Source organism: Phalacrocorax carbo, chromosome 6 (genome assembly GCF_963921805.1).
Source record: "Phalacrocorax carbo chromosome 6, bPhaCar2.1, whole genome shotgun sequence".
NCBI classification, from domain to species: domain Eukaryota; kingdom Metazoa; phylum Chordata; class Aves; order Suliformes; family Phalacrocoracidae; genus Phalacrocorax; species Phalacrocorax carbo.
Window position 1 is genome coordinate 33200565 of NC_087518.1, and position 15723 is coordinate 33216287.

A 15723-nucleotide genomic window follows, 5' to 3' on the forward strand; every position below is an offset into this window, starting at 1 on the left:
CCTCCCCAGAGTTACGGCACTGCTTTGCGGGAAGACAGGCAGCCGTGCCAAGCTAGCTGAAATCACAGTAGCTCTGTTAACTTGGGGCGCAGTGGTGAGCAGCGAGCCCTGGTAGCCTTCTTGCAGAAACCTGGACCTGCATTGCTTGTAAACTGCACCATCTGCACGAGCAAATAACAAGGTCTGCTTGGGATTTCCAGCCACCTTCTTGAAGTTCACACTCTTAGGCTGCTGCAGAGCTGTCTTTCTGCTCTCGCTTTGTCTCGGCAGCAGTTTTCTTTGGGGAAAAAATCAAACACCCAAGGCAGGTCCTGAATGCGAAGAGGCTGCGGGAGGGCATTTGTGTGTTTAACTTGCCACCATCAGAAGTTTGCCAGAGCCCAGATATAGCAATCTTCTGGTTGCGATGTGCATCTTTCCCAACAGTCAGTTCCCCAACTGTTAAGCTGAGGCATGACCTCCGTGATGTAAACAGCCTGGATCCATCTGCTCCTAAGCACAAAGTATGTGGGAGAGGAAAAGAAATTATTTCCATCATACTGAGGCTCCTCAATTTTTCTCTCTAAATACTAACACGCACACATGTACTGAAATTGCATGCAATGCTATTAAGAGGAGATGGAGTTGCTCCAGGCAGGGGCTTGGAGAGCCAGTTCTTCTGGGGCTTTGGCATTTATTATTGTGTCTGTTAACTTTCCTCCTCTATGGGTGCAATTACGGATCAACTTATTCTAACTGAAAGCAGGAAAGAAAAAATAAATTGACCCAGTTCCTCTTTGAGAGCAGGTATGAAGCCCAAGGAGATGTGACTGCTCAGCTTTGAAAGCTACACAAGGTGCCGAAATAATCCTGGCAGGAGAGTGTCAGTGGGAGCGAGTGAGGATGGAGCGTCACTTGAAATGCCCTGTTTTCTGCCACGTGGCAGCTGGTAGATTTGGGAGCTTGGAAAGATGCTGAGACTCCTATCAAGTGTTGCCTGCTGTCATCCTGTGGCCTGAGTATGGTGTCATCCAGCACCCTCCTGCAGTAGGGCCAGGTGCACCTGCAGCTTTGCACCTCTTCCCAGGGAGAACCAGTGTAGTGCTGAGAGAATTGTATGCTGCAGGAGGAGTAGGAGGGGTGGATGGGACCTCCTTCTGCCCTGCAGCTGATGGCCTGTTGTGGGCAGTGCCCTGCAGTCGGTTGGCTCTGAGACAGGGAGATGCAGAAGTTGCACATACCCCATGCTGGAGATTTGCAGAGGTCTGGTCTCCCTTCTTCAGTAAATGTTTTCCTGTTTTTTTTTTTTAATCCCCTCAGCTCTTCCTTGTGTAAAACAATTTGGATCTGTGTGTTCAGTCTGCTTCTCCAGAGCAGCAGACTGGGTGAGAGCTGCGTTGCCCTATCCCTACCGCCTGTGGCATGTGTGGTGCTGCAGTGGCCATCTCAGTAATGACCACAGCTCACCACTGGTCCTGTCCTAGCAGCTGCAGAGGTCCTGCCTGCTTTGCCCCTCCTGGCAAGAAGATGGCTTATGTCTAACTTGTCACTGGGAGCAAGAAGATGAAAGAGTGAAGATAAAAAATAAGCCATGCTTGGAGGTATAATATTGAAGACTCATGCAGCGTTTCTGATACCAGATGGGCTGCGTTTTGACTCTTTTTCCATCTCCCTTTCCCTAGCACCTGCAGGGAAATGGCTTGCAGTTGCTCTCCTCCATTCATTACAGCATCTGTCCTCCTGTTCAAGGCTGGTATACTCCTTATACTCCTATAGTACAAGACTATCCAGTCTTGTACTTCCAGCCCCTTTCTAGGGTGACAAAGCTGCTATGATCACTGGTATTTGTGGTCTGCAGCAATAGCTGAGTGGAGGCAGAGTGGAAGGGGATGCCGCCTGACCTGGGAATGCTGGGTCCTCAGGTCTGCCAAGAAGACGACCTCTGGAAGCTCATGGCAGAGCAAGAAGTTGAGCACAATAGCAAGAAAAATTAAATCCATCTGCCTTGTACCAAACAGGAGTGATTTAAATCCTCCTAATTGCTTCCACTCATCGTGGTAATGTTAAGTCTTTTCTCCCTTTCTTTTCTGCCCCCCACCCCCAGCTATTGCACTCCTTTGAAAGAAACTACTAATGTTATAATTAAAGGATCAATTTGGCAAGATTTCTTTGTCTTAAGATCTTCTTTCTTTCAGGTTGGGTTAGTGCTGTGTTCCCAGTCTCTGGAGAGTTTTCTTCAGCTCCTTCAGGAGCCTTCTGTACCATCTCTGAAATCTTTTCACTTCACTTAATTTGAATTTTTTTTCCCAAACGATTTTGAGGCATAACAAATGATGAATAAAATTAAGTTTTATAGCAATTAATAATAAGGATGTTGAAGGAACAAGTGTACATTTTCAGTGGAGGAAGGGGTTATTTTTTCTGGCTCTACACAAAACATGGGCCCTGTGCATTCAAGCTGGATCAGGTGGTTTGAAGCCCAAAATGCTGGGAAGAAGCTTAAGTCTCGGAGGTAGGTGGTTTGCAGAGGGGAAAGCAGGGAGACACGTTGCCACAGTGCAGAAAGGCTTGCGGGGAGATCATGAGGGATAGCAAGATGCCAACAAACATGCCTGAGAAATATTTCGTCGGAAGTGTGAAAGCTTGGAAGCATTGGGTTTTTTTTTTCTTTAATGATTGTAGCATCTCAGGGAGTGGCTCGGATGAGATGTAAAATGGCTGTGCCTGTTGTGCGTTTGGGGATTCACTAGCTGGAACCACTTTTGAATGGAGGTGTGGGTGTAATGGGGAGGGGGGTTGTGACACCTCATATTAGGTCCCCCAGCACCATCATGGGATGCATGTTGGTGAGGCCGTGCTTGGTGACAAACAGCTGTGCTTGTCACTTTGTTCTGGGGAAGCTCTTGTGCCATTGACATGGTATTTGAACATGAGTGAAGCAAAGGAACCTTTGAGATCTTCATCTATATTCAGCAGCCAGGTGGGCATCCATATTCAATGAGTGCCTCTGCCTTGCTTTGCTGTACCACCTTTCTGCAGAGGGCCTCCAAGTCCTTTGCAAACAAGCTGCCTGACAAGAGACACGTGTGTCTGGTGTGCTGTATCCCCCGGTGTTACATGGAATAGCAACTCCTCTTACAGCCAGCTGGACAGGATAAAAAAAATCCACAACAAAGAGACGACTCAGTGACTTTCCCCTTGATTTCTCTTTGCAAATTATTTGCTAGTGTGTCTCAACTGCTTCAGATTTGCTCTTGTTCCTTGCTACTTGCAAATCTGCTCTGTGGACTGCACATTATCTGTGAACTGTCGGTGAAAAGGCTTGTTTGTGATCCTCTTGACAAAGCACTTGGCACATAGTTCTTGCTTACAGATTGTTTTCGGAGTTGTTTTTTCCAGATCTTCACAATTACCGTCATCCTGGTTAATGATAGCAATCATGTAGCCATGGCTGCTCTTTGACTTGGCGAATGGCTTTGGAGATGCCCAGTTCCTCCGTGACCAACTCCATGCTTGCAAGAGGGTGCTGGGCACTCCTATTGGGTGAAGTAGACAGGATGTCCTGAATGAATCATGTAACATTATCAGTTCTTTGTACATCGTGGGTGGCTGTTTGTTTGTTTTGCAGTGGTGGAGTGACATATCTAGCATTTGCATTGTGGGTTTCACACTTGATGGTTGGTTCTGAATTCATTGTATTTGTGTGTTGAAGGTGTAAGTTAGAGTGCTTGAATGTTCCTGGGAAGTTAATGTGATGAAATGTTGAAAATTGGAGATGCTTTTTTCATGCTGTAACTCACCTTCAGTACTGGCCCCACACCTTTCATCTGCAGATCGCTGTCACTTGCAAAGGGGGTCTATAAAACCATTCTCCACTTACAGAGGATAAAAACAGGAGCATAGGAGGGAAGGGGAGGAGTGACATTTTCCCAGCACTGCATGAGCCAGTGGGAGTGATTGCGAACAAAGCCCGGGGCTCTTGAAGCAGTGAAGCTGCGCTGCTTGTATCAGCCCTGCCTGATAAGAGTGAAATAAAATCCAGAGCTTCCATCTTTTCTTCTTGCTGCTGGGGCTACTAGACCCTCCGCTACCTTTCCGTAGCTTTCTTGCAGCATGGGTTGACCATGCTATTGCCACCTTTGGCACAACATTGCAAACAACAGACGACTTTGAGCAATGGGACAGAGGTGCAAACCTCAGCATTGTTACCCTTGTAGAGTCTCAGTTTCAACATTTTTCCAAGTGGAGTGTTGGCGGATCCTTCTCTCAGTGATATTTGCCCTCATTGTCGTTTATTTTTCTGTACTTCAAGTACTTTCTGTACTTCTGTACTCTCCAAACTGTTGGCTGCTCTGAGCCCAGCCCAAGTGTCGTGGAATACCTGTCTTTTTTTTAAAGGTCACAGCAGGGTTGAGCTGAACACAAAGCAAGCATCCACGTGTGCTCTTCTCACTTTCATCATGGAGTACTTCCTATGCTTGGAGGGCATACATGAAGCGTATGGAGAGGCATTGAGCTGCCTGGAGCTGATTCTACCCTGAAATGCAGAGGCTGGACTGGACACCTGTATCTCTGCTGGGATCCATTGGTGGGGGACAGGCTTTGAAGCAACATACAGCTGATGCCCATCCATGTTCCCATGCAATGGGTGAACCTGCTTTTGGATGAATGAGAGCCTGTTACCTGAAGCTAACTGTAGTCAAGGAACATGGATTACTGGAGAGAAGAGGGGGAAGTATTTAAAGTCCTTGCCATTCAGTGGGCTTCGTTCCCCATGAGCAGAGGCAAAGTCTTAGTTCTCCTGTGTTTCTTACTGTTTTGGGTCATTTTGGCATCTCGATTACCACTCTGGCTCTGCAGCAAATACCAGTTATTTGAATTCTTGAACTTCATCTTCAAAGCTGCCCAAAGCCTGGACCCAAGAGATCTCCAGGTTGTCTGATCTGTAACAGAGTTGATCCTTGGGAAGAGTGTGGTGTCCTGTAATGCAGACAGCCAACAGTGATCTTGTCTTCACTGCTTTGGGTCCTATGCAGAGCCATGATGGCCTACATCTCTTCAAGGAACTGGCTTATAAAAGGAGCTCTTTAGTGCTAGGAGTCTTTATGTTGCTTCTGGTAGGTTCTCATCTGGAGCCCCTCTGTCTTCTCCCCACTTGTGGAGACAGTTTCCCATTTGGGCTGCCTTTTCCTTGCATCTTCATGTTGTCATTGCCTTTCCCTCTGCCTCTATTTTTGTTCACTTCTCTTAGAGTGGGGTGTCAACACAGACTAGCATGGCGAGGTCAGTCTGAATTGTTCATGCTGCTGGGTATCAATCCTGTGTAATGTAAGCCCCTTTAAGACCTGGTAGATGTGACAGACATCCATGAGTACCTATAAGAAAATCTGGTTTAAATCACAAGCTTTCTCCAAGGTAGATCTGCTCCTTCTTAAATGGGGCAGTGATGTAATGGGTAATCTCAGGGCTGGTATCTCCCGGCTCCTTCCCATTTTACCATTCGATGTCACCAACAGCTTGTCAGCTTTTCATTCCCCAACTCGTGTGTCTGCCGGCGCTCTATAAATATGCTCTCTTTAGCATCATCAGCTGTACGCTCTGTTTCTTGCTGCAGCTTTGTCACAACACGGCGAACACGTAACTTTCACCAAAGTACACAGGGATGATCAAAAGCTAACGGCCACCTCTAAAAGGGAGTACAAGAAATAGGATGTTTCTATTTTCCTTTTTTAAAAATTCTTTTTACCAGTTAGTGCTTTGTGGGAAGGCTTTCTTGAGGCAATCCAGCTTCGTTAAGGAATCATAGAATGGTTTGGGTTGGAGGGGACCTTTAAATGTCATCTAGTCCAACCCCCCCTGCAGGGAGCAGGGACATTTTCAACTAGATCAGGCTGCTCAGAGCCCCGTCCAACCTGACCATGAATGTTTCTCTGACTACTTCTGGCAGGCAATTTAAGCGAACTTAAATCAAGCAATTACCCATATCCAAAAAACTTGTTGCCTCCTTCAAAGCACACTTATGAAGCACATCTTCCCCCTGCAGAGGTTTTGGTACCTTTTGGACTCCCTCCTCTAGCCTTTACTCCTGGTTCAGTGCAATAATCCCAGTCTGCAATGGCAGTTCTGCTGTGTCTTCTTGCCACCGTCTGTTTAAGTTAAAGCACCAGGTTACAGACTGCACAGTTAGTTCAACACTCTTTCTTTAGTTCCTTTACACCTCTTGGGTAAATACCATCTGATCTCCCTGGTTTGCAACTGTCTGATCCGTGTTTTCCAAACCGTCTGTTGTCAGTTCTGTCCCATAACCTTCCCTGACACCCTCCTGGAGTTGAAGGCAGTTTTTCCTCAAATTGTGGTGCTGAAAACTGAGTCAGAGCCATGAGCTGAGGCCTTTCAAGTGCTGAGGAGAGCAGCAGTATTACCTGATGTTATACATCGCATTATATGTGGTTTTTTTACAGCAGCACAATACTGCTACCACATCCTCAGTGTGTAATCCAGTATTTCCCCCCTTCCCACCCCATACTTGCTGCTGCCTTGTATCATTTTAAGACCTGTTTGCTAACTGATTGATTGGAGGCATCTTTAACAGTGGCAAAAGGTGACAAATTGATGGGTTTGAAGATGGTCGGCTTGTAGTTTCGAAGCACGGAAGCCACAACATTGATATGACCAGCGCTATATACCCACTCTGGACTCAGAGAAGCTCCAGAAAGGATACGTGTGGGTTGTAGCATCTGTGATATTTTTTTCTTAGCTGGTTTTTGGGTTTGGTGTTTGGTTTGGTTTTGGGTTTTTTTTGGTGTTTGTTTGGGTTTTTTTTTTTTTTTGTTTCAGAAAAGGGGACCCCTTTCCAAGCCAGATGCTTTCACGTGGGTTCTTCTCCCAGAAAAACCAGACCTGTGCTCTCCAGCCCTTTGAGTGGAGCACACTGGTGTAGTAAAAACATTGCTGCCCTGGTGTGAGCAAGGGTGCGGGGGCCTGGGGAGGAAAGCAGCCAAGCGTGGTGGTGTCTCCCAAGGTCTCCTGCTGGGAGCAGAGATGCTGTGAGGTGGCGTGAGGGGAATGCCAAGGCCGTAGAGGAGAATTTGCAGGTAGAGGAGGAGCAAACCATCTGTGCTTCAATCACCCTGGGAGGCTGGGCACAGCGTGAGGATGGATGGTGCCCTTGTGTGCAGGACAGATGGCACGCTGCTCCCCAGCTCCCACCATGACCTTCAGCACTTGCCTCCACTGCTCACTGCGTGCCTTTGGCTTTACAAGGCCAGACGGGGAAGGGCTGCAATGACACAGGTTCAGCACGAGTGGAGCTTGGCTGTTGTGGGTAGATGTTTTCATGCTGGAGGCATCAGGATTTGGGGCCAGGATACCCAGGTGGACAAGCAGAGGTGTTGCTGGTGGGGTTCGTGCTTTCTACTGGGGTCGTTTGAGTGCCGTCACAGGCACCCCATGGGGTAGCACAGCCTCAGGCTCTTTGCAAGGCAAAATTGGGCCATACCTGGCAATGTAGCCCAAATATGCCAGGGAGCAGAGCCCTTCAATGGGAGGCAGGCACCTGGCTCTCTCGATGATGTAATGCTGCCCTGCCTGCGACTTGGAGGCTTCCCAAGTGCTGTCAGTCACTGTGGCTGGCCCTGTTCTCACTCACATACAGTATTATCTCTACCCGCTGCTGCAAATTGGCTCTGAGCAATCCTTGATCTGTCAGCATCGCCTACCCACTCTCAGATGTCACCAGCCCCCGCTGCTGCCCTGCTCGGTAATGTGTCTCTCTGAAATGTAATAATTCATTAAGTTGAGCTTAACTTTTTTCTTTTCCCCCTCCCCTCTCTGCCACCCATTCCTCCTTCTAATGGACAAAAGCAATTAAGCTCCATTAGGGATCAAGCGTGTGGGAAGTATCTCCCTCGGAGACACTGCTGCAGCTGCACGGACCTTGTCACTGGATGCGTGTGGCACCAGCTTCTTGCAAATTAGGGCTCCGTGAGCAAACAGTTGGGTAGGGGGAAATGTTGGTTGATGAGAGGGGTGCTGGAAAAGATGCTCCCATTCCCTTGTCTGGGAGAAGGTGATTCTCAGCTTGGTCATTCTGGGTTTCATCATGGACACATGACGATGGCTTCTCTTGCCATGCAGCAAAAGGAAACAGTAGCTTCAGCATAGGATGAGCTGGAAGACAGAGGGATGGGCAAGCAGGAGGCAGCAGAGAGGGGCCAGATTCCCAGCTGGTGTAAATCAGGGGAAGCTTTCCAGGTGCTCCCAGTTGCAGAATATATCTGCCAGGTCTGGCTGGCAAAAGTTCTGCCAAGGTGCTGGCTAGCATGGGGTTACGGCCCATGGGGCAGAGGTTCAGTGCGTGGGAGGACCAGTGAACCAAACCAGAGGGAGAAAGGCAACTTCCCCACTAGCTCTGGCTGCAGATGGCATCTTCTCATTTCTTGACATCCCAGATTTGCTAACAAAAGCCTGTGAGGGATGATAGCACAGCCAAAATGGTCCTGCCTTTCCTCCAGCTAGGGCAAGGAGGGGTTTTGGTGTGGCATAGCCAAAACTGAGTGTGTTTTGCTCTTGGCTGAGGGAGGTCCTTCCTTCTCCCCCATCTCCTCCTGCCCTCCTTTCCTCTACTTAGGCTGCTTTTCTCTTCCTTGCCTTTTGTTCTCTCCTGCTTCCCTGCCCTAGGAAGAAAGTCTCATTTCAGTCTGAAAGCCAGCAATGGAGGGGGAGAGTCATTTGATGCTTAATGCCAGAGCGGCAGGAAACTTCACCTTCCTGGGGTGGAATTAAAAATGCTTGAATTGTCTAGGGATCTTAAACAAGAGATGCGGGGAACATTCAAGGCTTTTCACACAAACACGCACACACACACACACACATGTGAAAGCCCACACAGCATTAAGGGTGTAATAGCTCAGCTGGGGTAATGCACTTGAACTCTCTCTGCAGCAGACAGACCAATTCTTTCAGTTCTTTTGAATATTTTTTTTTGAGGCTGGAGATTGCTGCTAGTCTCTGGGGAGAGAGACATTCGTCTTGCAGAGAGAACAGTGCTATTTGTTCTTTGCAATCATGCTTCCCTCAGAGCAGCCTGGGACCGGGAGGGGGCTGAGGGCATGGGCTGGGTTCCTACGTGAAGCTAGGGCTCTGTGGCCACCAGGGATTGGGGGCAGGATGGGGAGCTGCAGCCAGCAGATTGCATCCCTTTAATGTTGTTGCAAGGAAGGAAGGGTGTGCTGGGGGGATGTCTGGTGTGAGGGATGCTCCTTGTGTGCATATATGGTTGTGAGTAGAAGTATAGCATGTGGCTTGAGATGCCCCAGGTATATGGTGTGTGTGAGCTTGGGGTGTGGGACCTCCTAGAAGCAGGTCTGGCCATGTCACCTTAGATATAATCCACAGCGTAGGTGGGAGGTTACCTACATTGCCACCCCTGTGCATTCTGCCAAATATTTCCATTTCTCTGTGTGTGATGGCCTTTCCATATGTGCTTAGGGCTTTGTGTGCTTCTTCATCTTCTTTAAGACCTGAGGGAATGGCAGGAAGATGTACTGGGAGGGGGAGGGGTTTAGGTGGGATATTAGGAGAAGGTTCTTCACCCAGAGAGTGGTGGAGCACTGGAACAGGCTCCCCAGGGAGGCAGTCATGGCACCAAGCCTGATGATATTCAAGAAGCACTTGGACAACACCCTCAGATACATGGTGTGAATTTTGGGGTTGTCCTATGCAGGGACAGGAGTTGGACAGGATGATCCTTGTGGGTCCATTTCTCTCAGGACATTCTATGATTGATTGAATTATTCTATGATTGAATTGATTGGTTGAATTGATTGATTGAATTATTCTATGATTGAATAATTGAATCATAGGATTCAATTATTCATACAGGGTGGGTGAAAACCTTGGGAGGGCAGCCTGCATGGGCCTTCTGTGTATGGCCATGAGGGTGTATATACCAGAAAGCAGACCATACTTACCAGTGTAGTCTTGTGTTTTAACTGCGTGTGAGAAGGTGTGTATAACCCTAGTTGCATATGGGTGTCTTTGCACAGCTCTGGGCTGGGCTATAGGTGAAACCATATATCTTATGTACTGAGAAGTGTGTTTATGATTGTGCCTAGGAATGCATGTGAGCACATGGATGGATGCTAGTACATCTGTGTACCATGTGTGTTAGAGGCTGTATGAGCAGTGAGCACTGCATTAGCTCCAGCCAGTGTTGCTCAGTGTTTGTCCCCAGGCAGGCACATGCCTTTGCCTGTGTGGAGCCCATGAGGTGCTGCCTGCCCTACTGCCTGCTGCGGCACCAGGCCAAGCTGTTGTCCTTCTCTGGACTGGTCATCATGCCTGGACAGTTTGCATGAGACACTGAAGTCCAGAGAAGGACAACAGGGATGTCTCAAGTCCTGGGAAAATCTTCCCAGGAGAGGCTGGAAAGAAAAGGGTTTCAGAGGAGGAGGTGAAGGCAGGGGACAGGACCTGCCCTTCTCCATCCCTTTGCTGTCTCCTCATGGTGCCTGGTTTTTGTTCCCTGAAGGGACACACGGAAGCTGAATTGGTGCTGGAGTTGAGTGGTGCTCGGAGCATCCTGCCTGAACAGCAGGACCTCCCAGCCAGGGCATGTAGGGCTGAGTGACTGAGCTGGGGGTTTGCTCACTTGTAGCTGCACCTTTCCTCCTGCAGAGAAGCCTCTCCTGTCTGTTCATTCATCCATCCTCTGGCCATGCTTTGGCTGGGGATGGCCATGCGTTGCCCCACATGCTCCAGCAGCCCTTGGCTTGTGCTTGCCCTTGGTCCCTGCCTCCCCTCCCAGCTTCCTGGAGCCCCAGCCCCACCGCACACTCTGCTACCCCCAAAATGTGCTTTCACTGCCCCCTTCTGCCCTTCCACAGGGAGTTTGCCAAAGAGCGTGAGCGAGTGGAGAACCGCCGAGCCTTCATGAAGCTGCGGCGCCAGCAGCAGATCGAGCGGGAGCTCAATGGCTACCGGGCCTGGATAGACAAAGCGGGTAAAAGCTGACAGGCCAGGGGGGCTGCCTGGGGGGTGGTGGGCACTGAGGGGTGCTGGTCATGCAGAGTGGTGGGGATGGGAAGAGATCCCTGAGCATCATCCAGTGCAACCCCAAAGTTGCACAGGTGCACACGTGGTGGTATTGGGTGCATGGATGAACTTAGCCCCAGATGGTATCATGGTCTGGACATTGTCAACAGCTGATGAAACACCATGTTTGTGGCATGAAACTGTTGTATTTTGAGCATGAGGCATATTACGTTTCCAGGGAAGGCTGTGAGCATCACTGCTGCGAGCTTTGCTCTGCCATGGTTTCCTTTCTCTTGATGTTTGCTGGAGTCCCCTACAGTGGTGGGCAGGGGGAAGGTAGGGCAGTAAACAGTGACAGTGGTTTTCCAGTTAAACCTGCTTCTGGAGCAGGCTGAAGGGGATGCACTCGCTAGTTCCCAGCTTGGGGATCCCACCTGGATCTGGGTGAGGGCTGGGGGTCTTGAAGGTTTCCAGGCTTCCTGCTGACACCCAGACATGAGCAACAGTCCATGCGTCCTAGTCCCCAAACTGCCACAGCACTTGTCCTTTCTTGCACCTCATTGGGTTCAGTTCAGTGCATTCAGCTCTGGGAAGGGAAGATTTATACTTTCACCTTGTGTTCAGACTTGAAAAAGGATGGTATCTTGAAACAAGGCCTAAGCCTCACATCTCAGCTTTGGTCCTGGGTTGGCATGTTGAGCCCCAGACCTGTCTACAATATTCAACTTCTTTAGTAGAAGGTTGATTACAGTGGAAGAAGAAGGGTTGATTACAAGTAATTTTTCTTTCTGATGCAATGTGTGGTAGCTGATGCTTGCCACCCTCCAGAATTTGCTTCTGGACACTTAACCAATACTTGACAAGAGTTTGCAACATAGAGCAAACACCCAGGCTGGGTGAAGTGCTTAGGCACAAGGTAGTGAGGTCTGATATGCTCAGCCAACCATGTCTGGTCTCCTGATGCTGAACTCTGTGTTTTGCGTAGAGGAAGTGATGCTGGCTGAAGAGAACAAAAATTCTGGGACCTCAGCCTTAGAAGGTAAGACTAGCAATGCCCTGCCTAAGCATCTGCCTCCCCTTCCTTCTGCCTGCCTGCAGATGGAGGTTGAAACCCTCTAGCTGTGATGAGCGGACAGAGGTTTGGGGGATGCCCCAGTGGAGTCTGTGGCCTGAGAGAGGGGTGTGGGGAAATGGATTGACAGTAAAACCCCTAAGAGATCATGGAGGTTGGAAGATGTCTGGTCCCACACAGGGATAGCACTGGACTAAGGTCACCTGGGTACGTCTGTCCTGTTACCAGACCTAAGTTAGCCAAGTACTGATCACCAGGCTGTGGTTCAGTGAGCTAGCTACCAGCAGAATTGGACCACCAACACCCCTTCCTCTTCCTTTCCCAGTGCTCAGGAGAGCCACCATCAAAAGGAACCGGACGGATACCATGAACTTGAGCGATGAGCACTGTGTCGATATCTCCTCAGTGGGCGAACGGAGGCTGGCACAGAGAAGACCTCTTCATCCAACCTTGGGTTAGTGCAGTTTGGAGCTTTCCTCCCCAAAATCTCTGCCAGTTTATTGAGTTGCAAGGGTGATACCTGTCACATGGAAATTGTCACAGATAGACCATATCTGCTAGCTTGACAGCACAGGGGGCAAACCAGCTTCTGACCCCGTACCATTTAAAACTGTGGTTATGTCATGTCCCATAAGAGCAATGCCTGTAAGCTGTCTTGCCCTGTCTCATGTTGTAGGGAAGGCTGGAGCACCCAACTCCTTCTCTCACCTTGACTGGAGCACCCAACTTCTGCTTCCTCTTTTCCCTTAGGTAACCCCTTGAGTCACTCTGGCCTCAAAGGCGCCAGAGTGGATGGTGCCTCCTACTTACGGCACAAGGAGCGACTCCTGCGCATCTCTGTTCGCCACATGGTGAAATCCCAGGTCTTCTACTGGATTGTCTTGAGCCTGGTGGCTCTCAACACTGCCTGCGTGGCCATCGTCCATCACAACCAGCCAGCCTGGCTCACCCACTTCCTCTGTGAGTCCCTGGGCTTTGTGTAGGTGTGAGAGCACTGTGTGGGCAAGCAAAACCTCCTGCAACCTTCTTATCTCCAGTGGTTGGATGTTGCAGCATGCCCTTGCTCCTTACCCCAGGGCACATGGGGATGAATCCCACCACTGTCATGCTGGTATGGAGCTGGGTGGGGAAAAACCTGGATTACATCCACTGTTGATAAAAAAGACCACGTACAGCCATTTAATTCAGCTTTGCCCTTGGTCCTGTGGCCACTGATGGCTGTCGCAGCCCTGTGGGCAAATGTGGAGATTTACTGGCCTCATGCCCTTCAGGTCTGATGTATTTGTCAAGAGAGAGAAACAGACTGCGGGCAGGTCTCAGCTGGGTTTATCCTAAGATTGTAAACAGCGGTGATGGAAAGCTTGCAGGAGATGCATCTTTGAATGCCCATAAGCAATTGCTGGAAAGGTGTGAGTTTGCAGGGAGGGAACTGGTCATGGGAGAACCCTGTGGTTAAAGTTTTGGTGCAGAGCATGGCATGGAGATCCCACGCTCAAAAACAGTTACTGGAGCATCCACCAGCCCACTGTGGGCCATGGTACAAGGTCAGGCCTTGGAGGCAGTACACCCATATCTATTCTAGCATGATGCTAACTGCAGAGCAACGTGGTCAACCCAACAGCAGCTGTGTCTTACACCTGAGCTGCTGCAGTAGGGACAGTGCTGCTTTCTCAGTTGTATTATTCTTACTCACCTTGAGAATGTCCTTGTCAAGCACTAGGCCTGGCCAAATTTGCATTAGCATGCTCAGACCTGCCGGGATCCCAGCACGCCACGTTGTGGTACGGCAGCTGGTCGTGGTGAGAAGCATCTTTTGGACAAGGTGAAGAGCCAGACTCTTGCCTGCTAATGTTCATGAAATAGCTGGAGAAGCCTTTCACTGGCTCTTGGCTGTTCAGCTCAGTTACCCTGGCCAAGTTCCAGCCATGCAATGATTTAAATCCAGGTTGCTAATATTACCCCACAGGGTTGTGTGGTTAATGTCTTTGCAGATGCTTTAACCACTGTCATATAATGCTAAAGAGTCGCTCTGCTCCGTACTGACCATCTCTGGTCTTCTCAAACCCCTGGGATACCAGTGCACCTACTCTGAAAGATTAATTTGTGGGGTTGAACCTCTGTTATATACAATTTAGCTCCTCACAGACAAGCTTCCCTCATCCTGAACCCTGAGAGCTTGGGGAAGCAGCATGGTCATCAGCTTGTCCCACCTCTGTGGTGTGCTTTGTGGGCCACTGGTGGGTGCATGCAGGATGCTCCATGCAGGTCGGAGCCCCATTTGGTCGTAGCGCATTTGGGTTTTCTCTTTCAGACTATGCAGAGTTTCTGTTTCTTGGGCTCTTCCTCCTGGAGATGTCCTTAAAGATGTATGGGATGGGGCCACGCCTTTACTTCCATTCTTCCTTCAACTGCTTTGACTGTGGGGTAAGCAGCCCCAGAGATGCTGTGGGTGTGGGGGGAGATGTTGGCCAGTGTCTGCAGTGCAAGGCAGCAAGGGGGAGAAGAACGGGATGGCCCTTGCAGTGGGCAGGGGCGTCCTTTCTTCCAGGACAGCCTGCCTGTGCCAGGCTGAGATACCAGGTCTTGGACAGGGTGGTGAGTGCCTTGTCTTCAGGCATGTGAAGATTTCCTGCAACAGCCTCTCCTGAGCCTGTCTTTGACTCATGTCTGTGTCTGCCTCTCAGGTCACAGTGGGAAGCATCTTTGAAGTGGTTTGGGCTATCTTCAGACCAGGAACCTCTTTTGGGATCAGTGTCCTACGAGCCCTTCGTCTCCTGCGAATATTTAAAATAACCAAGTATGTACCAACCGTCCATGCCTATCACTCTTCATATCAAACTGTGGCTGTAGCCCAGATCCAGTCGCTTCTTCTCTTCTGTCAGCATCACTACAAGTGCTCCAGCAATGTCTCTGTTTTCTAGATATTGGGCATCCCTGAGGAATTTGGTAGTCTCATTGATGAGCTCCATGAAGTCTATTATCAGCCTGCTCTTCCTCCTCTTCCTCTTCATTGTAGTCTTTGCCTTGCTGGGAATGCAGCTCTTTGGAGGCAGGTAGGTCATTTCAAGTCTGGGGAAAAGGAATTTCTTGATGTTAAAGCCAAGTGATGACACCCTCTTAGGTGCCTATGAAGACTGTAGCCTTGCCCCTCAGTCTCCTGCTAACAGTGGTACTTCTTCCATACAAAAGTCCCTGCTTAAGGTGTGCCTTTGGGTTGTGTGGGTCCTTCTGGCCAGGAGACCTTTTGTGTTCTGCCACCAAATGCTCAGGAGACCTTCCTTAGGGTGGGGAAAGGCCCTCCCGAGCACAAGAGAGCTGACCGCACAGCAGTCAGGGGTTTGATGGCCTTGGTACTCCAGCCCATTTATGTCCTCCCGGTTCCAATTCCAGGTTTAACTTCATCGATGGGACACCATCAGCCAACTTTGACACTTTCCCCGCAGCCATCATGACAGTGTTCCAGGTAGGAGCTGAGCTGCAAAGAGACATAACCAAAGGGACCTGGGACGACCTGCTCACTCTCCCCTAGCTGGAAGGGGCCCTTTAAACCAAATAAGTTCCCCTCCACCGGCTGTTAGGATATAACTCTCTTCCTCCCTCTCCTCCTGTATAAAAAAGTGGATGGCAAGAGATGGAAA

At 49.5% G+C, this 15723-nt stretch overlaps 1 protein-coding gene across 3 annotated transcripts in view; it reads left to right on the forward strand.

Annotated features, from left to right (window-relative positions):
• Window positions 1-15723, forward strand: part of CACNA1E (calcium voltage-gated channel subunit alpha1 E) — a 139649-nt gene that overhangs the window by 82277 nt on the left and 41649 nt on the right. For all 3 annotated transcript variants that reach the window (XM_064454527.1, XM_064454525.1, XM_064454526.1), the window contains 8 exons: window positions 10866-10981; window positions 11999-12052; window positions 12411-12539; window positions 12836-13045; window positions 14397-14509; window positions 14770-14882; window positions 15007-15138; window positions 15476-15548. In XM_064454527.1, the coding sequence (XP_064310597.1) occupies window positions 10866-10981; window positions 11999-12052; window positions 12411-12539; window positions 12836-13045; window positions 14397-14509; window positions 14770-14882; window positions 15007-15138; window positions 15476-15548 (940 nt within the window). The remainder of the gene's footprint in view (window positions 1-10865; window positions 10982-11998; window positions 12053-12410; window positions 12540-12835; window positions 13046-14396; window positions 14510-14769; window positions 14883-15006; window positions 15139-15475; window positions 15549-15723) is intronic.